The sequence below is a fragment of the Neomonachus schauinslandi genome, chromosome 16 (assembly GCF_002201575.2).
Source record: "Neomonachus schauinslandi chromosome 16, ASM220157v2, whole genome shotgun sequence".
NCBI classification, from domain to species: Eukaryota; Metazoa; Chordata; class Mammalia; order Carnivora; family Phocidae; genus Neomonachus; species Neomonachus schauinslandi.
The window spans coordinates 42,998,203-43,022,546 of NC_058418.1; the positions used below are offsets into that span (position 1 = coordinate 42,998,203).

The window sequence follows — 24,344 nt, forward strand, 5'->3', positions numbered from 1 at the left end:
AGAAACAACAAAAAAGAGCGGAACATCTGCCACAGGGGGGCACCTGGGAGCCTTCTGACTCATCTTCGACTTTTCCTTTCTTTCCCGTCCAGTGGTGTCAGCAAAGCCCAAGGTGCATAATCGTCAACCTCGAATTAACTCATTTGTGGAGGTGGCAGTGGATGGACTCCCCAGTGAGACTAAGAAGACGGGGAAGCGAATTGGGAGCTCCGAGCTTCTCTGGAATGAGATCATCATTTTGTAAGAGAAAGTCCCTTCTCTTTGCAGTAACGAGGGGGAAAGTGAGGAGGTGCTCCAAGGGGGTTGTGGGAGATCCAGCTTTCCTGTGACCCCGCTAACTCCTCTGCCTTTGGTACCCAGGGCACTTCTCGCCAGGTGTTTCTACATCATTGAGCTCACAGAGCGTTCATTATTAGCTAGATGGTTACAGGGTCAGCTTTGGGGGGGGGAAAGAGTACACATGTGAGTGTCTTCCTGTTTGAGGTTTCCCCCCTCCCTCCAAGATGTCAGCAGTAGGTTTATCTGTTTTCTTCTACGTTGTAGGAGTGACCAATGTGCTCAGATGTGATTAATCAAGTTTTTGTTTTCCAGGAATGTCACAGCCCAGAGTCATTTAGATTTGAAGGTCTGGAGCTGCCATACCTTGAGAAATGAACTGCTAGGCACCGCCTCTGTCAACCTCTCCAATGTCCTGAAGAACAATGGGGGCAAAAGTACGTATGATGAAGGGGTGGCCGACATGATTCAGTTGTGGGGGTGGGGAGAAGAATTCGAAGGGTTGGATTTCTCTCTCACGCCATGGATAGACCTGGCGATGCAGTTTCCTCCAGGACCAGGGGCTGCCGTGACTGTTCCCTGTGGAATGGGTCGTGGAGGTTTAGGAAGGCCAGAGCCCAGCACTGCCAGATTCAGCTTCTTTTGTCCCCGGGCTCTCCCAGTGGGATGCAGTGATGTGTCCCCTTGATCCTTTCTGGAGTTTGAATGCTCTCCCTCTGCCTCTGCTCTTTTCCCAATCCGGGTGACATGTGACATGTTGAATCAAACTGTCCCATGCCTCCAGCCTAAATCATTACTTTCCTAGTCTGAGTCCTTGAGCAGAACAAAGAAGTGGCGTGTGTTTGTGTGTGTGAGGTGGGGGTGGGGTGGGGTGGCGGGGGGGGATGGTGTTACAAATAGTGCCTTGTGCTTAGTAGGCACTCAGTAAACGTTTACCGAATGTTGGAATGTGACGGAAGCTCTGTCTTAATTATTCAGGGTGCCTCTGCTGCATGGAAATCTAAATCCTAACGTCTGTTTATTGCTGCTTGTGGTCAATGGCATAACCCATGGCTGTGGTATCTGGACCCTCCCTCATAAAGCCTCTATTGAGAGCAGTACCATATGTGGTGGGGGAATGCCACGGAAAAAAGGCTCCTTTTTCTCTTGATGTCTGCTGTCTAGAAAATATTTTCTGAAAGTGGATTTAGCTTAAGAGAGATGTGGGGGTGGAGAGTGTTGAGTCCCAGGGAGAGCGCTGCGTTGATTCGAGGGTCTTTTCTTTCTGAGCCTGTCCTTTCTGACAGGCCACTCGAGTGGTATTGGAGGCTCTTCTGGTCTTTCCCTTTCTGCTGGGCACACAGAGGTGTGGTGAACCCATTCCAGCTTCAGGAGTTGTTTAAAACCAGGAATATGCCTCTCCTTTAACTCCCTGATGGTTTATCTTCTGAGTTGGTCTTTATTTCCCAAACTCTAGCGTTCCTTTTATAATTTGATTATATCAAGGAGGATTACATTTATTACGTCATTTGGAAATATACCTGTGGACATTCTCGCATGAGGATCAGCAGCCAGTATGACTGTCCTTTTTTTTTTTTCCCTTCTTCATTTGTTCCGTCAACATGCTTTTGATTATAAAAGTAATTGTAGAAAAACTGGAAATTACACAAAAGCACACAGACACACAAAGAAAATAAAATTCTCCTGTAAGCCACCGTACTTAGTGATAATTACTACCATTTTGACATATATTTTTCTGAGCCTTTTTTTCGCGTGTGCGAATATAAGTATTTAAGACATCAATGAAACGAAATTGAGACCATACATAAACATATTTTATAACATGCCTTTTACTCTTTAAAATGTATTAATATATCTTTTTTAAAAAATGTATTTATTTACTTTTTTTTTTTTAGTAATCTCTACACGGGGATTTTGGGGCTCAAACCTACGACCTCCAGATCAAGAGTCATACACTTTTCTGACTGAGCCAGCCAGGTGCCCCTCAATATATCTTTACATATATATTTCTTTTCTTTTTTTTTTTTTTTTAAAGATTTTATTTATTTGACAGAGAGAGATACAGTGAGAGAGGGAACACAAGCAGGGGGAGTGGGAGAGGGAGAAGCAGGCTTCCCGCGGAGCGGGGAGCCTGACGCGGGGCTCGATCCCAGGACCCTGGGACCATGACCTGAGCCGAAGGCAGACGCTTAACGGCTGAGCCACCCAGGCGCCCCTACGTATATATTTCTAACTGTGATAAAATGCACTTAACGTAAAATTTACCATCTTACCCATTCTTAAGTGTACAGTGTAGTGGCAGTTAAGTACATAAACACGGTGCAACCGTCACCACTGTCCGCCTCCAGAATTTCAAACTCAAACTCTGTACCCATCAAACAACTCATTCACTCTCTTCCCTCCACCACCCACCATTCTATTTTCTGTCTCTATGCATCTGAGTAGGTACCTCATATAGGTAGAATCATACAGTATTTGCCCTTTATTAAAAAAAAAAAGGTTTTATTTATTTATTTATTTATTTAGAGAGCGAGCACGAGGAGGGGCAGAGGGAGAGACAATCTTAAGCCGACTCCATGCTGAGCGTGGAGCCCTGCGTGGGGCTTGATCTCACATGCCTGAGATCACAGCCTGAGCTGAAACCGAGAGTCGGACACTTAATGGACTATGCCAACCAGGCACCCCCCCCCCTCCCCGGTATATTGAAATAGCTTTAATTATTCTTCCAAAGTGTAGTTTTGGAAGTATACTCCCAAAGTATAATACTATTACTGGTACTAGTCTCTCAGGTGGTTGTGTGGTGGACATTGGGGTTGTTTTCAGTATTTTATAGTCACAAATAATGCTATGGTAAACTTACACGTTTATAAATCTTTCTGCCTATTTTGATAGTTGTGATGAATTATTGAAGATGGGTTTGATGGGTTTAAGCATTTTTCACATACCTGTGACATTGGACACATATTGCAAGATTACTGTCCAGAAAAGTTCTGCCAATTTACTCTCCCATCAGCAGTGGTCAAAACTGCTGGTTTCTCTTTTTTTTTTTTTTTTTTTTAAAGATTTTATTTATTTATTTGACAGAGAGACACAGCGAGAGAGGGAACACAAGCAGGGGGAGTGGGAGAGGGAGAAGCAGGCTCCCTGCCGAGCAGGGAGCCCGATGTGGGGCTCGATCCCAGGACCCTGGGATCATGACCTGAGCCGAAGGCAGACGCTTAACGACTGAGCCACCCAGGCGCCCCCGAAAACTGCTGGTTTCTCTTGCATCTTGGCCTTTATTGGAAAAGAAATGTGTGTCTTGTTTTTTTTTTTTTTTTTTTTGGTCTATTTGATAATTAACGTTATGCCAGATTTGCTTCATCTATTTTTTTTGGTTTTTTTTGGTTGTAGTATTTCAAAGTAAATTAGAGGTGTTTCAGTATTATATTTTAGATTCTTCAGCATATGTCTTAGAAAAAAAGGATATTTTCTTTTTTAAAATTTTATTTTGTTACAAAAATTAACCCATTTATTTTAGGCTAGTAATGTTTCAGATGGTAGAGCTTTTGCTGGTCTCTCACGTCCTTCAAGGTTCTGATGGCCGCCGACTTTACTGTGATCGCAGGGCGATACTGTAGGTCTGAGCCCCACCAGCCACTCTTTGCATGCAGGAACCACAATGCCAGCTCCCCACAGCTCGTCTTTTCATCTTGATTGTTCCACAGAAGGAGCAAGTGTGCTTGGCATGCTGGCTTATTTCAGTCTTTTTCACCGTTTTCCTGCGAGAGGCACCATAATGGGTCTCACGTGAACCAATGATTCTGACCTTCTTGGTCTGTTTAGCCATGTCACCACAAACTAGGTCTGAGCCCAGAGAGGGAGCAAAAAGGATATTTTCTTATATAATTACCATACCATTATCACACCTAGCAATATTAACATGAATTCCTTATTATCACCTAATACCCACTTGCTATTCAATTTCACCATTGTCTCAAAGTGTTGTTTTCAAGTTGGTTTGCTTGAACCTGGATTCAGACAAGGTCTACTCATTGAATTTGGTTGTTATGCCTCTGAAGTTACCCCAACTTTGCTCTGCCTTTTGATGCTGTGATTTATTGAAGGAGATTGAATGTTTTAGAGTGTGTTTATTGCCTTATTAATGTTCTTTGCTCTTTTTATATCAAAGTGTGCATTTTTTTCTTTTAGTTTTGAAAGAGTTCTTTATATGTTAAGGCCATTTCTCTGTCTTATAATTTATAAATATTTTTCTGGTTTTTCATTTGCATTTTAATTTTGTGGGGTTTTTTTTTTCTATTTTTCAAACAGATGTTTTAAACTTGCAGTTGACTCATCACTCTTTGTATTTGTAACCTTTGCCTTTATGAAAGGCTTTCTCCATCCTGAGTTCAGGTAAATAGTCACCTCTAGTTTTTCCTAGTTCATTGTGATTTTATTTTTTCACATTAATTCTTTTTTTTAAGATTATTTATTTGAGAGAGTGAGAGAGAGTGAGCCCAAGCAGGGGGGAGGAGCAGAAGGAGAGGGAGAAGTGATGGGGGCCTCAATCCCAGGACCCCTGGGATCATGACCTGAACCAAAGGCAGATGCTTAACGGACTGAGCCACCCAGGCGCCCCTGCATTTCTGTATTTTTCTTTTTATTAGCATATACTGTATTATTTGTTTCAGGCCTGTGATTCAACAGTCTTACACAATTCACAGCGCTCACCATAGCACATACCCTCCCCAGTGTCCATCACCCAGGCATCGCATCCTCCCTTTAATTCTTTAAGTGAGTTTATTTTTGTGTACAGTGTGAGTAGGGATCTAATTTAATTTTTCCCTAGTAGTTCACTGGTTGCTTTAGTAGTACCTACTGAATAATCCATCTGTGATTATCATCCCTGATGATTTGAGTTGTTACCTTCAGCGTATATGAAGAAAATATATACATATGTAAATAAAATATACATGCACACACACACACGGACACACACACATACACATACTTGGGCCTGTGTCAGGGATTTTCCATTTCATCTGTTGTTTTATTAGACTTCTAAAATCACTCTCTTTTAGCTGTTGTAATGTTACCATGATTTCATATCTGACCGTTTGAGCTTATCTGCTTTTTAAAATCTTCCCCCTCTTTTCTTTGCATATATGACAACAGCACCTAAACTTTAAATTATTTTCTCAGGTTCTTCCCCTCTTCCTCCTCTCTCCCCCCCCCCACTCCCTTAAAATTTTATGGAAATTTTATCCTATGTAAAGTTCCTTTATGGAGAATGTCTATACTAATTCTTCCTACCTAGGAACATGGAGTGTCTCTAAATTCACTCAAATCATTTTGAAGTTATCTTTAGATAGACTCTTTTAAATTGTAAAAATATTTTTGATCTTATTTTTAGTGGGATTTTTTCCTGTTGGGTCTCCTAGTCCAGTGTTGTTGATATATGACTATTAGTTTCTGCATGTTTTTGTTTTGTTTGTTTTTATAATCATTCAATTGCTGAATTCTTAGTATAGGTTTTCAGCAGTTTCTTTTGGGTTTTCTTGGTAGACATTTATGTGGTTTCTAAGATTGATAATTTTGCTCACATTAGGAAATAATTATACTTCTTTTCATTGTTAGTTGCTTTGCATACAACTTCCTGTTTCAGTGGTGATGAAATTGGCATTCCACCCTGTCTGGTAACCATGCTTCCTAATGACTCTTCTCTGGGTGTAAAGTTGGGTGTTAGTAACTCTTGTTTCCCACCCCCTTTGGTTTATTAATTACTGCTTTTTTGTTTTTTTGTTTTTTAATCAGGAAGGGTGTTGAATTTTTGTCAAATATCTTTTACGTAACTGTGGAGGCCGGAGCCTGGGTTGTGCAGTTGGTTGAGCGTCGGACTCTTGGTTTTTGCTCAGGTTGTGATCTCAGGGCTGTGAGACAGAGCCCCACATTGGGCTCTGGGCTCAGTGTGGAGTCCACTTGAGATTCTCTCTCCCTCTCCCTCTCCCCCTCCTGCTCATGCTCTCTCTCTCTAAAATAAATCAATCTTTTATTTAGAAAGGTCACTATTGGGATAATAGTAACAATCTTCAGATTTCTAGAATATACCCAATTGCTCATGTTGGATTATTCCTTGAAAATTTTGTTAGAATTGCTTGCTAATATTTTATTGGGGGGTTTTCCACCTATATTCATAAGTGGCATTTGTCTGTAGTTTTGTACTATTTTTGTCAGCTTTGGAATCGAGGCTTAGCTAATTTTATAAAGTAAATTGAAGCTCTTTCCAACTTCAGGAACAGACTCTATAACATGGGAATTATCTGTTCCATGAGTGCAGGAAAGAGCTCACCCGTAAAACCATCTGGGTCTGGCTGCTTTCTTTGAAAGAATTCTTTGATGACTTTTTCAGTTTTTTACCCCATAATGATTGGTTTGTTCAGCTTTTCTGATTCCTCTTGCATCAGTTTTGTTAATTCATATTTTCGGGGAAAAATTGTTTCATGAGATTTTTCAAATTTATTAGTATAAAGATTTTATTTATTTTTGTTTTAGTATTAATATTTTAAATCGCATTCTCATTTAAAAAATGTTTCTCATCTTTCTCACTTAAAATTTTTGGTATTTGTTCCCAATTTTTTTTTTTTTTAAGATTTTATTTATTTGACAGAGACACAGCGAGAGAGGGAACACAAGCAGGGGGAGTGGGAGAGGGAGAAGCAGGCTCCCCGCTGAGTAGGGAGCCCAATGCGGGGCTCGATCCCAGGACCCTGGGATCATGACCTGAGCCTAAGGCAGATGCTTAACCAACTGAGCCACCCAGGCGTGCCCTCCCCCCCAGTTTTTTTTCTTGACTAGTATAAGCATTTTTGTTTTAACTTTTGCTCTTTATTTTTCACAAGACTGCTTGATCAATTATACCTTATTTTCTAATATTTCCATTTTTAACTTTAACTTTTTCAACTACTTGCCCTAGATCTGTTTTTTTTTTAATCCAGTCAGTTGGTCATTTATAGCTTTTTGAGTTGAAAGCTTACAGTGCATTTATTTTTGTCTTGTTTAATGATGAAAACATTCATGCTTTCAACTTGACTTTGATTTTTTCCCCCCTGGGTATTCACATTTTTTTCTTTTAAAGAAAAGTGCACCAACCTTAAGTGATATAGTTCAGTGAATGTTTACATATGTTCACATCTGTGTAATCACTACTCAGATCAAAATATAGAACATTTCTAGGGTCCCAGGAGATTCCCACATCCCTGTTAGTCAGTATCCCTGTGCCCACCCTGAGATAACCACTATTCTGATTTCTGTCACTATTGGTTAGTTTTGCCTATTCTTGAATTTTTTTTTAAATTTTTATTTATTTAATTGACACAGAGAGAAAGAGACAGCGAGAGAGGTAACACAAGCAGGGGGAGTGGGAGAGGGGGAAGCAGGCTTCCCGCCGAGCAGGGAGCCCGATGCGGGGCTTGATCCCAGGACCCTGGGATCATGACCTGAGCCGAAGGCAGTTGCTTAACCAACTGAGCCACCAGGCGCCCCTATTCTTGAATTTTTATCGGTGAAATCATACAGTACATTTTCTTGGCCTGGCTCATCATTGTATCTGTGAGAGCCACCCATGCTTTTGCATGTAATACTGGTTTATTTTTTTATAGGGGTTAAAGTTCCTATTATATGACTATACCACAATTTATTTGTTTAATCTCCTGTTGGTGGACATCGGGGCTCTTTTCCAGTTTGGGGTCATCATGAGCAAAGCTGCTATGCACATTCTTATACGTGTGTTTTGGAAGACCTATGCATATATTTCTATTGAGTGTGTGTGTGTGTGTGTGTGTGTCTGCCTGTCTATCTTTCTATCTATCTATCTATTTATATAGGGCCCTCAGTTCACAGAGTGGATGTATGTTTAGCTTTGGTAGATAACTGTCCAACAGTTTTCTAGTGGCAAATCCTTATGTGTTGCTGTGTCCTGCTCCTTGTTTGTAATTGCTGTTGAGGTTTTTCTCTTTGAGCCCAGAGTGATTCAGGGCTCAAAGAGATTCAAATTTCTCTTTGAGCCCAGAATGAAAACATTCAGAGGGATGTTTTCTCTGTTTCCCGGTGCTTATGTTGTGCGTGACTGTCCCCGCAGCTCCTGCTGTCCAGCACCAGCCGTAGCACTGTGTGTGTGTGCGTGTGTGTGTGTGTGTGTGTGGCTGGGGTAGTGAGGCACATCAGATCCAAATCTGATGGAAAATGTGGGTTGTCACAGGGCATTGGGCTGTTTTTTCGTAGAAAAGGAAATCTAGGATGACAATGGCATAGATGAGATACATAACATTCCAGCTGGGTTTCGTAAAGCCTTCCGTTTAAGAGCAAGGCTGTTTCTGGTGGTTACAGATCTGTTGCATGGAAAAGTGGTTAAGAACACGTAGATTCCGGAGTCTGACTACCTGGGTTTGAATGCTGATTCCATGAGCTTTGTGATGTCGGACAGTCACTTACTTCTCTGTGCTTCTGTTTCCTTATCTGTAAAATGTTATTTGGAGACGAAATGAGCTAAGCACAGTGCCTGACACACATGAGTACTATAGACGTAGTAACTGTGGTAGCCATGGTAGTAATCCTGCCTCCTCTGATTCTTTTCTTCCCAGAGCTGGGGAGGTTCAAATCCTCGAGGTGGTGGCAGAGACCCTGTTTCTTGATGTAGGACCTGCTTGCCTAAATGGAAGGCAGCCCCAAGGTTGTTCCAAGGGAGAGTTCTTTTTTTTTTTTTAAGATTTTATTTATGTATTTGTCAGAGAGAGACGACATGAGCACAAGCAGGGGGAGCGGCAGGCAGAGGGAGAAGCAGGCTTCCCATGGAGTAGGGAGCCCGATGTGGGACTCGATCCCAGGACCCTGGGATCATGAACTGAGCCGAAGGCAGACGCTTAACCGACTGAGCCACCCAGGCGCCCCTCAAGGGAGGGTTCTAAGGCTGGACAAATGCAAAAGCTCTGGGGGTATGGAGTGGAGAGGCTCTCATTAACATGAGATATTTCAGCTCCGGGGTCTTGGCACCTGCATTCCTTGGGGAGCTGCTAGGCTGGGAGTGTGTCCAGAGTGGTGTGTTAAGTACGAATATGGTTACGTAGGATAGTAGGTCACAGCAAGTTAGGCGACTCCTCTCACTGTGGCCTGGTCTTCCCGAAACAGCTTTGCCTGGGAAAAGGCCTGTCCTGCTTGGTGTTTCTCTGCGCCACGTGACTCAATTCCTTCCTTCATTCGCTGCCTTGTTGTCCCCTGGGTGGACTTGAAAGTTGACTGGGAAACTCAGCTGATGTGTTATGCCTGGTGGAGGGCTTTGCTCGAGTCCTGCAGTTGTGTAAGGGTCAGCCTTGGCCGACTTTCTGCAAGGACATTGACCTGGCTGTGGCTGCAAGAAGTACTTGACTCAAAGGACTGGTTTGGCTCTTAAGGTTGGCTCTACTCATCTCTGTGTGGAAGCCAGATGTTGGGGTTGAATATTAATTTTTTTTTAAGATGTTATTTATTTGACAGAGAGATAAATGAGAGCTGGAACACAAGCAGCAGGAGTGGGAGAGGGAGAGCAGGCTTCCTGCCGAGGAGGGAGCCCGATGCGGGGCTCGATCCGAGGACCCTGGGATCATGACCTGAGCTGAAGGCAGACGTTTAACGACTGAGCCACCCAGGTGCCCCTCGAATATTGATTTTTAAAAACCTTTTTATTAGGGGCATTTGCAAGCTTCGGTAGTTATTAGCATATGTTTCATCTGTATCCGCCCACTGGATGATCTTGATTTCTTTCTAAATTGGTAGTGGGTAGGATGTAAGACTCGGTTGATTTTCTCTTGTAGTTCCCCTCTCCTGCAGCTGGCCTCATTAACCCTGCAGATCTTGGCACTACCAGATTGTTCTCCTTGCAAGGGGGGAGTTGTAGCTTGAAGTAGATTTTTAAAAAAAAAACTTCCCTATTTTAAAATAATTTCAAATTGAGAAACAAGTTAAAAGAGTGTGACAAGGAATTCCCCTATGCCCTGCACCCAGCTGTTAATATTTTGATACATTTGCTTTAACATTGTCTTTGTCTATACATACATCTATAATCATTTTCTGAATCATTTTAAATTACCAACCTTGTACTTTTTTTTGAATGCTCAGTACATGTTATTTATTATTATTATGCCACTATGTTTTATTGCTAGTATTATATTCCATGTATATATCATTCTTTTAAAAATTTTTATTTATTTAAATTCAAATAATTAACATATAGTATATTATTAGTTTCAGAACTAGGATTCAGTGATGCATCAGTTGCATGTAACAACCAGTGCTCATTATACCACATGTCCTTATTATTTTTTTTAAGATTTTATTTATTTGAGAGAGAGATAGCAAGACAGAGAGCACATGTCCTTCTTAATGCCCGTCACCCAGTTACCCCATCCCCCCATCAACCTCGTCTCCAGCAACCTCAGTTTGTTTCTTATAGTTAAGAGTCTCTTAAGGTTTGTCTCCCTCTCTGATTTCATCTTATTTTATTTTTCCCTTCCTTCCCCTATGATCCTGTTTTGTTTCTTAAATTCCACATATGAGTGAAATCATTTGATAATTGTCTTTCTCTGATTGACTTATTTCGCTTAGCATCATACCTTGTAGTTCCATCCATGTCGTTGCAAATGGTAAGATTTCATTTTTTTTATGGCTGAGTAATATTCCATCATATGTATATACCATATCTTCTTCATCCATTCATCTGTTGATGGACATCTGGGCTTTATCCATAGTTTGACTATTGTGGACATTGCTGCTATAAACATTGGGGGAACCTTGTACTTCTTTGTCCCTAAGTACTTAAGTGTCTGTTTTTTAAGAAGAAGGATGTTTTCTTACCTAACCACTGTACAAGTAAATCAAGAAACCGGGCGCCTGGGTGGCTCAGTTGTTAGGCCTCTGCCTTCAGCTCAGGTCGTGATCCTGGAATCCTGGGATCGAGCCCTGCATTGGGCTCCCTGCTCGGTGGGGAGTCTGCTTCTCCCTCTCACACTCACCTTGCTTGTGTTCCCTTTCTCTCTGTCAAATAAATAAATAAAATCTTTAAAAAAAAATCAAGAAACCTAACATTTTTGCAATATTGTTACCTAATTCATATTTTCTAATTGTGGCAAAAATGCACTTAAAGTGATTTTTCCCCATGATCCAGGATCCTGTGCAAAATTATGCATTGCATCTGGTTGTCATGTCTCCTTAAATCTGAGATTAGTTCTTCAGCCTGTTTTTGTCTTTCATGACACTATCATTGTTGAGGAGTTCAGGCCAGTCTTTTCGTAGAATCCTCTCAGTTTGGCTCTGTCTGGGTTTTCCTCAGAGTTAGATTCAGGGTATGTGTTTTTGGCAGGAACAATCAGGAAATGATATTGTGTCCTTCTAAGTGCAAAATATCAGGAGGCACATGACTCAGCGTGTTTCATTGTTAACGATGTTAACTTTGATCATTTGGTTAAAGTGGTATCTGCCAGGTTCTCCACGGTAAAATGACTATTTTCTTTTTATAACTACAAAGTAATTTATGGGGAGGCATAATACTTTGTGATTATGTAAATATCTGTCCCTTGTCACACCTTCACCTAATTGTTTTTGCATTCATTAATGATTTTTTTTTCTGAATCAGTTTACTGTGTGGGTTGCAAATTTTTCCCCCAGTTTCATTATTCCTTGTACACTTATTAGTTGGTCTACTCTTGCAAGGAAGAGTATTTTTAGGCATGTAGGTATGTATTATCAGTCTCAACTCATGGATTCTTACTTTATTTAGTGGTTTATAGTTTATTTCTGACATTATTTTGATGCTCACATTACCCCTCGTTTGGCCGATGGGTGTCTCTTCAAACTTGCTCCTGTATCCTTGTGATATGTCCTCCATCATATATTATTTTCCAAATATGTTCCAATATAGATAGCATTTACTATATGATAAAGGGGGCATTGAGAATCAAAAAAGGCGATCAAACGGCATTAGGACAGTCAGCTAACCTGAGTGGCTTTCCACGTGTGGTCTCCAGGCTAGCAACATGGGCATTACTTGGAAACATGTTAGAAATGTAAATTCTGGGGTGCCTCGGTGGCTCAGTCAGTTAAATGTCTGCCTTCAGCTCAGGTCATGATCCTGGGCCCTGGATTGAGCCCTGTGACAGGCTCCTTGCTCAGTAGGGACCCTGGTTCTCCCTCTCCCTCTGCTTCTCCCCCTGGCTCATGCACTCTCTCAAATAAATAAATAAAATCTTAAAAAAAAAAAAAAAGATATAAATTCTGAGGCCCTATCCCAAACCTGCAGAATCAGAAACTCTGGGGGTGGGGTCCGGCAATCTGTTTTAACAGATTTTCCAGGGAATTCTGATGTGTGCTCAAGTCTGAGAACCACAAAGCTAACTGCTTGGAAAAAAAAATAAAGCTAGATACCTTCCTTAAAATGACACTTGTGATAGTTTTCTTTCTTTGTTTCTTTCTTTCTTTCTTTCTTTCTCTTTCTTTCTTTCTTTCTCTTTCTTTCTTTCTTTCTTTTTCTTTTCTTTCTTTCCCTTTCTTTCTTTCTTTCTTTTTTTCTTTCTTTCTTAGATTTTTATTTTTAAGTAATCTCTACACCCAGCGTGTGGCTTGAATTTACAATCCTGAGATCAAGAGTCATATGCTCTACCAACTGAGCCAGCCAGGTGCCCCGTGACAGTCTTCTTTAATTAGTTTTTAAAATATGTAACCCTTTAATCAATCGAGAGTTTATTTTGATTTATGATATGGGGTAGGGATCCAGTTGTATTTTTTCCTAATGGGTTTTACAGTCTCACTGTTTTCTTTGGAGGGAGTGTGAGCATCAGGTTGGACATATCTCTTTTCACACTGCTCTTCTTCAAAACTTTCTTGGCTCTTGAGCATTCATTTTTTTCTGACGGGCTTTATATCTGTCCATCCAGCTATTTAGCTAGCTCTCTGTGCACATGTATATAAACAAATGTGTAAATATCTATTTCTTTGTCTATGTATAAAACACCAGGAGTTCATATGAAACCTCCATTTCTAGTTCAGTCCCACAGGGTTCTTCCTAACTTTCTTCCTTCCCATAGGAGAGCCCTGGCTCTCAGCATCATCCATATATTTACTCATTACCTCTATTCTAGAATGCGCACAAGGTGTTTTGAGAATTGCTGTACCCATACCACTGTGAAAAGTGAAGTAGGCTTTGAAAAGCCCCTTGCTTATGCTCTCCATTTCCTATGCATCTCTCTTTTCTTTGCCCATGTGTGTCTAAAAAAAAAAAGAAAGCAAACAGCTCCCTATTTATTTAAAATCTTACAAGCAGAAGGTTGTTTCAGCACTTTATATTTTGAGAACAGATAGGCCAGTCATAAGGGGTGCACCACCTCCCTCACTCTTCCGTAAGGATGGAGCGTTCTGGTGGGTGGGCTGTGCATCTCAAGGAGGCACGCCTGACAGACAGTGCACGCATTTATTTTAAAGTAAACACAGTGCTGTTTTTCCAGTTTTTCAACTGAAAGATAAATAAAACTACTAATCCTTGGAACTTGAATCAGAGAGATTCAAGAGAGAAAATGAAAAAAAATTTGCTCTACAGTTAAAAACAATTTTATATTTATTTTTTAAATTAATTTTTTTTTGTTCCCTAGTTTTATTCAAGAACTCATACAAAATATTCCAGATAAATGAATTTTAATCCTCATCCTCCCCTTTTTCCTCCTCTTTCTCGTCCTGGTTTATCTGGAAATAACGCAATTTAGAACTCTTTGCTGTTAGCAGCTACGCACAACCAATCACGTAGATTATTCTTTTTCAAATATTTTTTGGTGAGATATTTCAGATACCTTTTGGAAAATGCACCGTAGAAGTTACAATAATCTTGATCTTGCTCCTTTCAGTGGTACGACCCCACCACTGAGAATCTCAGCTTTGCCATTCACTTTGATTCTCTCTTCTGAAGAAACTGCTCAGAATTGGCGGTATCCATGATTCCATCTTCTGTGTATGTATGTACACTGTACACCCAGCATGGGCCACATACAACCCCGAGATCAAGAGTTGCTCACCCTTCCGACTGAGCCAGCCAGGCGCCCCCATGATTCCATCTTCTATAGGGTGGGTGCCGTCAAGGGTGAACTAAAAAACTTATTTTTTTGTCTCCCCCCCCCGCCAAGCTTTATCACAGGGGCCATGGCAGCACCAGAAGCAGAAAGGCAAAAAGAATTTTACATTTAAATTTATAAAGTTGTTCACTACTCTTAAACTTGAGGAAGAAGTGACAAGGGACAAAAGTGAAAGGCAGTATGTGACAGTCCTCTGAGCTGATTGGGAGATCTTACTTAGGACATAGCTACGAACTCCAGGGTCTTGAACAATCCAATGGTAGAAATGGCCAAAGGAGTCCTGCACAGCCAATTTTTTTTTTTTTTTTAAGATTTTATTTATTTATTTGACAGAGAGAGACACAGCAAGAGAGGGAACACAAGCAGGGGGAGTGGGAGAGGGAGAAGCAGGCTTCCCGAAGAGCAGGGAGCCCGATGCGGGGCTCGATCCCAGGACCCTGGGATCATGACCTGAGCCGAAGGCAGACGCTTAACCGACTGAGCCACCCAGGCGCCCCTCTGCATAGCCAATTATTTTTAAACCTGGTAAACAAATGAGACCTAGTTTTTTCAGTTTTGAGGAATGCTTACAGAAAATGTCTGAGAGAGGCGCCTGGGTGGCTTAGTCATTAAGCGTCTGCTTTTGGCTCATGTCATGATCCCAGAGTCCTGGGATCGAGCCCCGCATTGGGCTCCCTGCTCCGTGGGAAGCCTGCTTCTCCCTCTCCCACTCCCCCTGCTTGTGTTCCCTCTCTCTCTGTCAAATAAACAAATAAAATCTTTTAAAAAAAAATTTCTGAGAAATTTTGTCTTGTTCCCCAAATTGAAAATATTATTTTTTCTGATTATAAAAATAACACATGCCTCTAAAACTGAAAATGTTATTTATTTATTTTTTTATTTGTCGGAGAGAGAGAGAGCACAAGCAGGAGTAGTGGCAGGCAGAGGGAGAGGGAGAAGCAGGCTCCCTGCTGAGCGGGGAGCCTGACGCGGGACTTGATCCCGGGACCCTGGGATCATGACCTGAGCCGAAGGCAGCTGCCCAACCGAGCCACCCAGGCGTCCCCAAAACTGAAAATATTATTATTGTTTTTCTTCTTAACGATTTTCATCCTTATTGGAAAAAAAAGACAAAAACCATTCTTTTTTTTTTTTTTTTTAAGATTTTATTTATTTGTGAGAGAGAGAGCATGAACCAGGTGGGGAGTGGGAGTGGGAGAGGGAGAAGAAGGCCCCCCACTGAGCAGGGAGCCCGATGCGGGGCTTGATCCCAGGACCCTGGGATCATGACCTGAGCCAAAGGCAGATGCCCAACCGACTGAGCCACCCAGGGGCCCTGACAAAAACCATTCTGAATTGCTTTAGTGTGTATCAGGCATTGTTTTGAATTCTTAAAATACAAATATTAAACCTTTTTTAGTCCTCCGATGTCCCTGTGAGACAGATTGTGTTGCCATCCCCTTAGATGAGGAAATAGGTAGATGTTATTATGTAACTTTTCCAAGGCCACACAAGTAAGTGGTGGCAGAACCGGGATTTAATCCAGGCCTTTTGGCCCCACAGCCTCTCTTCATCTACTGCCTTCCAATGAGGGACAATGTTAAAATCACTTAAAATTTTATTGTTCAGAGTAACCCCATAAGTCCTTTGTTATCTATCCACTAAGCTTTTTGGGGTGGTATGTAAATCATATATGTTTGTATGTGTAACTTTTTTTCCAAAATGGGAACTCACTATGCAGATTGCTTTGTAACTTTTTTCACCCAGTTTTGTTTTCTTTTTTTACCTCAGTGAAACTAGACCATTTTTGATGGCTGCCGTAGCAGGCCTTTTGGAATGAATGCACCATAATTTAACCAATCTCCTATTGTTGGCCATTTCTACTCTTTCACTGTTATAAGCAAGACTTTTTGGTCAATTCTTATAGAGAGAGCTCTGTGCTGCATTTTTTTCTTAAGGTAGTAAATTCTTAGGCATGCAACTTATGGGTCAAAGGGCAGGCGAGTTTCAAGGTTTTTGATGCCTGTGGCCTGGGTCTGCTGCAAAGCCTGGGCCAATTCGCATGCTCACCACTCACCACTCACCTATTCACCCTTCTGTACTTGTTCTTCTTGTCCGTGGTGCTGGGGGTTGTCAACCTTCTAACCTGTTAAGTGAAAAGCAATTACTCTTATTTTAATTTGCATCTCTTCTTTTGTCCTCTCTCCTTTTCTTGGGAAACTTCCAGGGAAGCTTCTGTCCTCCTTACCCCATGTCACGTGCCTCGGTCACCTCCCTGTTGCGAAATCTTGTGGTCAGTTCTCATCCTCAGCTCGCTTGCCTGACTGATGGGATACGATGAGTCGATCCCTCCTCTCGACCTTCTGTTTCCACTTGGTTTTCCGGACACCACACCCGACTGGTTTTCTGTCTTTCTGGCCACTCCTGTCGTTTTTGTTGGTTTACTCCTCGCCAGTCTGGAAACATTGGAATACCCCAGGTTGGCTTAGTCCTGCATCCACTTGTTCATTTCCACCCCTGCCTTTCAAGATCTCATCTAGCCTCATGGCTTTCATTTTGGTCTGGCCACGTGTGACTTGCAGCCTGGGCCTCAGCCTTGGTAACGAAAGACTGTGTGTTTCTGGATATCTAATTCACATCTTCACATTAACATGTTAAAAGTCAAGCTACCTGCTTTCCCATAGCTTCCTCCATCTCAGGCAATGGTGATTCAGTCTTGCTCAGGCTTAGCACCGTGGTGTCTTTCTTGATGCCACTCTCTCTTTCTGTTACGATCCACATCCAGTCAGCATGTCCTGCCTGCATTACCCTTGAGATATGTTTGAGGCGCTGACCATTTCTCACCATGACTGCTGCCATCACCATGTCCAGATCCCTCTTTTTCCGCTGTTAGGAGGCCTTTCCCTGTCTCCCTGCATCAGCCTCTGTCTCCCTACAGTGCACTCTTGTACCCAGCAGCCAAAATAACCCAAACTGTGAGCTGAATCATATCACTCCCACAGTGGTTGCTCATTGCACTAAGAGTAAAAACTAAAATCCTCCCCTAATGGCCTAAAAGACCTTCCCTGATCTTCATGTCACTCCTCTTTTATCTCAGCCATTCTCCCCCTCTGCAGGCCCCCCTGTAGTCCCCAAGCCCCTTTGCTCTTCTTCTAACCCACTGCTGTTCTTGCCTCAGGACCTTGGTGCTGGCCTTACCGTCTTCCTGAAATATTCTTCCTCATGTGTCCTCATGGCTTTGTTCCTTCACCCCCTTCCCGTCTACTCAAATATCACCCCAGTGAGGCTTTCTTTGACCATTCTTTCTATTTCAGAAGTGTACAATTCAATGATTTTTAAATCATTTATTTTATTCTATATTTTAAAATTTATTTATGCGAGAGAGAGAGAGTGCGCAAGCATGGGGAGGGGCAGAGGGAGAGGGAGAAGCAGACTCCCTGCTGAGCAGGGAGCCCAATGTGGGACTCGATCTCAGGACCCTGGGATCATGACCCGAGCTGAAGGCAGGAGCTTAACTGACTGAACCACCCAGGTTCCCCAATTCAGTGATTTTTAAAAATTTTACCAAGTTGTGCAACATTGCTATGAACTTTTCCATCACCCCAGTAAGATCTCCTATGCCCACTTACCATTAATTTCTGTTTCCACCCCCAGCTCTGGCAACCACAGATCTACCTTCTGTGTCTGTAGATTTGCCTTTTCTGGACATTTTGTACAAATGGAATCATGTAATATGTGGCCTTGACCAAATGGTCTTAATTGCAAGTCCTCCCTACCCAACATTCCCTGTTCCTTTCTCTGCTTTATTATCTTTTTAGCACTATGCCCATATAATATGATATATTTGGTTTATCTCACTCCTTGCCCTCTACAACTGGAATGTAAGCTTCACAGGGCAGGCGTTGTTTTTTGTTCACTCTTGGGCATCCCTTCACCCCTGTGCCTAGAACATAAGATGCTAATACATATATACAAAATATAAATAATATATTATATAAACTGAATTAGAGTAGTGAGGATGAACATCTTTTGTTGTGGCTCGGGTTTTTGTGGCCAGTGTCACGGCTCACCTCTGAGGCAGAGGTGGGGCCAGGGTAGTACCTGGTGCCTGCTCTGGGGAGGCATCAAGCTGAATCCGTCGCTGGCCTCCCAAAGCAAGCCTTTGTTTCATTTTGCCCCGGTCTGGTTGCAGTTACATCAGTGACTACTGTTTTCTTGATTGGCACCAGATGCCAGGCATTGGGATTTAAAACCGTCTTTAATAGTCTCTGAAAAGCTCTCTGTGTGTTGCTTTCCATCATCTGCACCTCAGGCAGATATGGCCAAGCCAGAACCTCAAGGAATTCCCGAAGAAGCCAAGAGCACCCCCCTCCCCCATCCCCACGTCCCCAGCTTCTCAAAGTTACAGCTGGGCCAGTTCGTGGCTTTGGTGTCAGTGGAGAGCTGTTTGAAAGAAAAGGTCCTTTTAGCTAGAAGTCTCAAAAGTAAACACACAGGCCCCTGCAATGAATGTTAAAACAGACCTGCTCTCTGTGTCACCAGCAGAGAGGTTGCCTTGTGAAACCTCACTTGAAGAAAGAAGAAAAGCTTTCTGTCAGGAATCTCTTCCCCCGTACGTGGCTGCCTCGGCATAGCCTGGGGTTTACTGCTGCCTCTCGAGTGTTCTGTAAGCTTATCGGTTTTGGAAGCTGGTCACCCTCCTGGGAGCACGTATTGAGCAAAGAGTGATTCTACCCCTCGAAGCACGAATGCCAGCCGAAGCTGTTCCTATTCTCTTCTTCTAGAGGTCTATTGTGACCTTTTGCATTTTCACCTGTTGTAGGCGGTCAAGGCATTTTTCCCTCCATCTTGTTTTTCTCCTTTTTAGATGTCAGGATTTCTCAGTGTTGGAGCAGAGTTTTTGTATGAGAGGAAATCTGCACTCTAGGACATTTTCTTAGGATTGTGAGTCCTGCCTGGAGTCGGGGTGGGTAAGAAGTTTACTTAACAGCATTCACGTGGTAAATTTTTACCTTCAGCTCTGGGTAAGATGCTAAAGAGTTGGAATGAATAAGGCGCTGTCCTGGAATTTAGGATCTAGAGAGGAAAATGGGCAGACATTAAGCCAGTCAGTGAAAGACACTAGGCCAGTGGTGATAGATGTGATGGAGGGAAGTACAAGATGCTCTGGAACTGTTGCACTGAGGACTTCACCTATCCTGAGGTTGGGGGTGTCAAGGAAGGCTTCTCTGGGGAAGTGACACCAGGAGGCCAGAGGATGCAAAGGGATGCCTAGGGCAACAGGAGAAAAGTGTTCCAGGCTGAGGGAGCACGTGGGAAGCTTTGAGGCAGGAATGGGTTTGGTGCAGTCACGTCACACACAGATGGCCCTTGGGGCCAGCCAGGCCTCGTGAGTGAGAGCTGCTCCAGATTATGACCAAAAAATGGCGGGGAGGAGGCCCTGAAGCAGCACTGGCCAATAGAAATATAATGTGAGCCACGTATGTAATTTAAAATTTTCTAGTAGCCACGTCAAAAAAAGGTAAAAACAAACAGGTGGAATCAATTTTAATAATATATTTTATTTAGTCTAATATAACCCAAATACTATCATTTTAATATATAACCAGTATAAAGAAAGCTATTACTGAGGTATTTTTGCATTCTTTTTGTGTGTGTGTGTCATGCGTTTGAAATCTGGTGTGTCATTTTATACTCCTAGCACATCTCAGTCTGGACCGGCCGCATTTCTAGAGCTCTGTAGCCACGTGTGGCTTGGGGCTCCCACACTGGACAGTGCAGGCCTGGAGGTTGTTACTCAAGGAAGACTTGGGAAACTTTTCTGCTAAATTAGGTTGTTAGTATAGGACTGTACTGTCCAGAAACTTCTCTCATTCCTCTTAAGCCTGCCCCACAGAGGCGTAGTGTCACGTCCTAGAGGACCCTCACTGTTTCTAATTAGCCTCGTAGCATTCAGCTTCTAAACTGACAGCTATTTTTTTTTTTTAAAGATTTTATTTATTTATTTGACAGAGAGAGAGAGAGTGAGAGCAGGAACACAAGCAGGGGGAGTGGGAGAGGGAGAAGCAGGCTTCCCGCTGAGCAGGGAGCCCGATGTGGGACTCGATCCCAGGACCCTGGGATCATGACCTGAGCTGAAGGCAGACGCTTAACGACTGAGCCACCCAGGCGCCCTAAACTGACAGCTATTATAGGCCTGAAATGAGAGCCCAGAATCAGTGATAGGAAAATGAGACTGTTGCCTGGGTATGAGCGGTTTCCTTCCCCTTGCCAAAAAAAACCCCAAAACCCAAAAACCAAAAAACCAAAAAACCAAACCACCCCAAAAAACAAAAAACAAAACAAAACAAAACCCCCTGAAACATTTCCTCTAATGTGCAGGCCTCTACCTTGCGCCAGTTACTTGAGAGCGGCTCCCGCCCAGTTGTCCATTCCAGTCTCCCAGGTTCTCCCAGGGGAGGGGCTGCGGCTGCTGGAAGAGTGTTAAGATCAAACTTCATTTATCTCATTTGAGTGTACTATTTTCCCTTTTCCTCCAGTCTTCCAGGGTGCTCGCAGTATTTTTCTTAGAGACATCACTCTTGTCAGAGAGTGGTGTATCGGGAGGGGAAGCGATAGGGCATCAGAGCAGGGATGTTTCAATTAGATGGTGGCGGTTAGGGCCACTGTTAGGTACGGAGTGGAGATCTTCACCCCTTGTCAGGCCTGGCCTCGGGGATGCTGTTTATGATGCACAGGACAGCGCGGCACCCATTTCTCAGATTATGATCTCTGTGCCTTCTTTCCCTCCCTCTCTCTTCCTCCGCCCTTCTCTTAATTAATTAGTGTTCACTTATACATACTTTATATACATTCGTTCTTGGGGGGGGGGAGTACAGTCAAGACTGAATTCACCTTGAACATACCCCTCCCTCGATCCGAAAAGCCCCCCAAATGGATAGATTGCTTCTGTATGTATTTTTAAAGATTCGTGGAACACATTAAGTGAAAAATCGAAGGTTGGATGAAGTCAGTTTTGTATATGTAGTTTATCTATGTGTATTTGTGCTGCTGCTTGCAGGTACAGTGACTTCATACAAAGTTGACAGCCATGAATTATGTTTGGATTTGGAATGTGTGTATTTATGGGGTAGGTGTCATACTTTGCATTTCTATATTGTTTCAATTTTTTTAAAGATTTATTTATTTATTTGAGAGAGAGAGAGAGCATGAGTGGGAGGGGCAGAGGGAGAGGGAAAGAGATTCTCAAGGAGATTCTGCACTGAGCGTAGAGCTCAACGCGGAGCCCGATCTCACAAGCCTGATATCATGACCTGAGCCGAAACCAAGAGTCAGATGCTTAACCGACTCTGCCACCAAGGTGCTCCGTTTTAATTTTTCATAATAAGCATGCTGTTGTTTTATTTTTTAAGTGAATATAATTTATTGTGAAGGCAATATTTTATAGCATAAATTGGACTTTTTTTTTTAAAAGATTTTATTTATTTATTTGACAGAGACACAGCGAGAGAGGGAACACAAGCAAGGGGAGTGGGAGAGGGAGAAGCAGGCTTCCCGCCGAACAGGGAGCCTGATGGCGGGGCTCGATCCCAGGACCCTGGGATCATGACCTGAGCCAAAGGCAGACGCTTAATGACTGAGCCACCCAGGCGCCCTAAAAAACTTTTTATTATGGAAAGTATCAAACATAAATAAAAGTAGAGCAGTATAATGAATCATCCCATACTTGTTACCCACTTTTTTTTTTTTTAAAGATTTTATTTATTTATTTGACAGAGAGAGACACAGCGAAAGAGGGAGCACAAGCAGGGGGAGTGGGAGAGGGAGAAGCAGGCTTGCCGCTGAGCAGAGAGCCCGATGTGGGGCTCGATCCCAGTACCCTGGGATCATGACCTGAGCCGAAGGCAGACGCCCAACGACTGAGCCACCCAGGCGCCCCTTGTTACCCACTTTTAAGAAGGATCAGCACGTCAGGTTGTCTTTCGCCTCTAGACCCCGCTTTTTTTGGGGAGTATTTGGAAGCAAATCAGAGACATCACGTCATTTCATTTGTAAAACACTTCCGTGTACATGTCTGATAGGGAAATTAAGAAAAAAAAAAATGTGTCCACTATGCAGATAATGGAAATTTAAGAAATATAACCTTTGTTTTGTAATCTTACTCTTCAAACACAACAGTTTCTCTCTGGTTCATTTATTTCTTTGTCCTTTTACATATTAATTTTTATAGGATTTTAATAATATGAGCAATATGAATATAACTTCAAGTTCTTTTTTTTAACTCGACATATACAGCGTGAATAATTTTTCATGTTCTTGTACACTTTGTAATCAATAATCCATCTCTTCATTGTGGCACAGTATTTCACTCGTCTGACCTTGTAATTTTTAAAAAGCAGTTGTTTACAAAGGAGACTTTTGTGTATGTATGTGAAATGATTACAAGTTTAGTTAACTTTCATTACCTCAAACAGATAAAAAAAGAAAAAGAGAAAATGTGTTTTTTTCTTTGTGTGAGAACTTTTAGGAATTACTCTCTTAGTAACTTTCAAATAGATTAGTGTTCACTGTGGTCATCATGTTGTACATTACATCCCTAGTCCTTATTTATTTTAAAACTGGAAGTTTATAACTGCTGATTTTTAAAAAGCAGAATCTTAACTGTGAAAGTTCTCTTCTAGCTGGGCTCCTACATTTTGTATTTAAAGACCACTGAAAAGGAGGTTTGTTCATTGAAAGCTTTCCCCTGCCGTGTTTATAAACATAGCTTTGATCCTGTGCCACCCGGGAGAGGTGATGTGGTTGCTGAGGTTCCCTGAGGGCACAGAGAATGGATGAGCTGTTAAGGGGGCTCTGGTCTAGGAATCTAGGAATCACTTTCATGGGTGATGAGGACTTTCCTTCTCATGGGGGTGAGGAGCTCTAATGACAAGGTAGTAGTAACTCACATGGACTGATAGTTTATTCTGAAGACCTAACTTTCCCACATCTGTATTTATTCCCCCTGAATCACTTAAAAAATTTAAAAATATGCTGCAGCTTGACAGACAGTGAGATTTACCAAGATAGATGAGGCCTTTTGTATCCTGTGTTAAAAGGACCTTCAGTTGGTTCAAGAGAGACTTTGTCTCTAATGTACCTTAGTCAATGGATGACTGTGATGAATAGCGAGTTCTGAAAAGTGTATGCCTGTGCGTTTTTTTTTTTTTTCTTGTAAGTAAAGAAAAATGTCTGTTCCTTCATGGGCTTTGGCTTTTGGCTTGAATCAGGAGAAATAAGGATGATCATGATTGACAAATCTGTCATGTACTGAAATGAGGATGTGCGTTCCTGATCCCTCCTTCCTCTGGTAGGAGAGGAGCTTTTCCTCTCCTCCTGTCTAAGGGATTTGGAGCCCATGTTTCCTGCCTTCTCAGGAATCCTTTCTGATTTTCCTGCTGCCTCTCTAACTGTTCTCTGCTTTGCAAGGTCATCTTCATCTGTTTGTTAGCTGAGCTTCCTACCATTCCATCTTCTTCTGTGATCACATTCGCATCCATACCTCCTCTTTATGCATAACCACCATGTGCAGGTGACCCATAGACTTGAATCTCCGGCCTAGATCTCTCCTCTGAGCTCCATGCCCACATATTTGACTATTTTCTTGCTTTCTCCTTGTGGATATGTCAGAAACGTCCAAATCTAAGCTCGTTGCCTCTTTCCCAGACTTGACCCTCTTCCATTGTTCCATATTTCACTATTTGTCCAGTTAAGTTAGAAACTCAGGAGCCATCTTCGGTACCTCTACCCCTCTTGCCTGTTTACTTTGCTTATCTGTTTTTAGGTTTTCTTGGTTTTTACCTTTGCAAGTTTGCCCTCCTCTTTCATCTCTACCTCTACTGTCCTGGTCTTTTCCTTTGTCCTCCTGTCTGCTCTCCCTGTATCTATCCTTACTTCTCTCCAGTCTTTTCTACATTGGGGACA

General features: G+C 42.3%; 1 protein-coding gene and 1 pseudogene across 2 annotated transcripts in view; one reads left to right on the forward strand and one right to left on the reverse strand.

The window, feature by feature from the left end:
• Nucleotides 1-24,344, forward strand: part of WWP2 (WW domain containing E3 ubiquitin protein ligase 2) — a 141,920-nt gene that overhangs the window by 29,519 nt on the left and 88,057 nt on the right. For both annotated transcript variants that reach the window (XM_021703263.1, XM_044911312.1), the window contains exons 3-4: nucleotides 93-240; nucleotides 592-713. In XM_021703263.1, the coding sequence (XP_021558938.1) occupies nucleotides 93-240; nucleotides 592-713 (270 nt within the window). The remainder of the gene's footprint in view (nucleotides 1-92; nucleotides 241-591; nucleotides 714-24,344) is intronic.
• LOC110592301 lies at nucleotides 13,972-17,246 on the reverse strand (annotated as a pseudogene).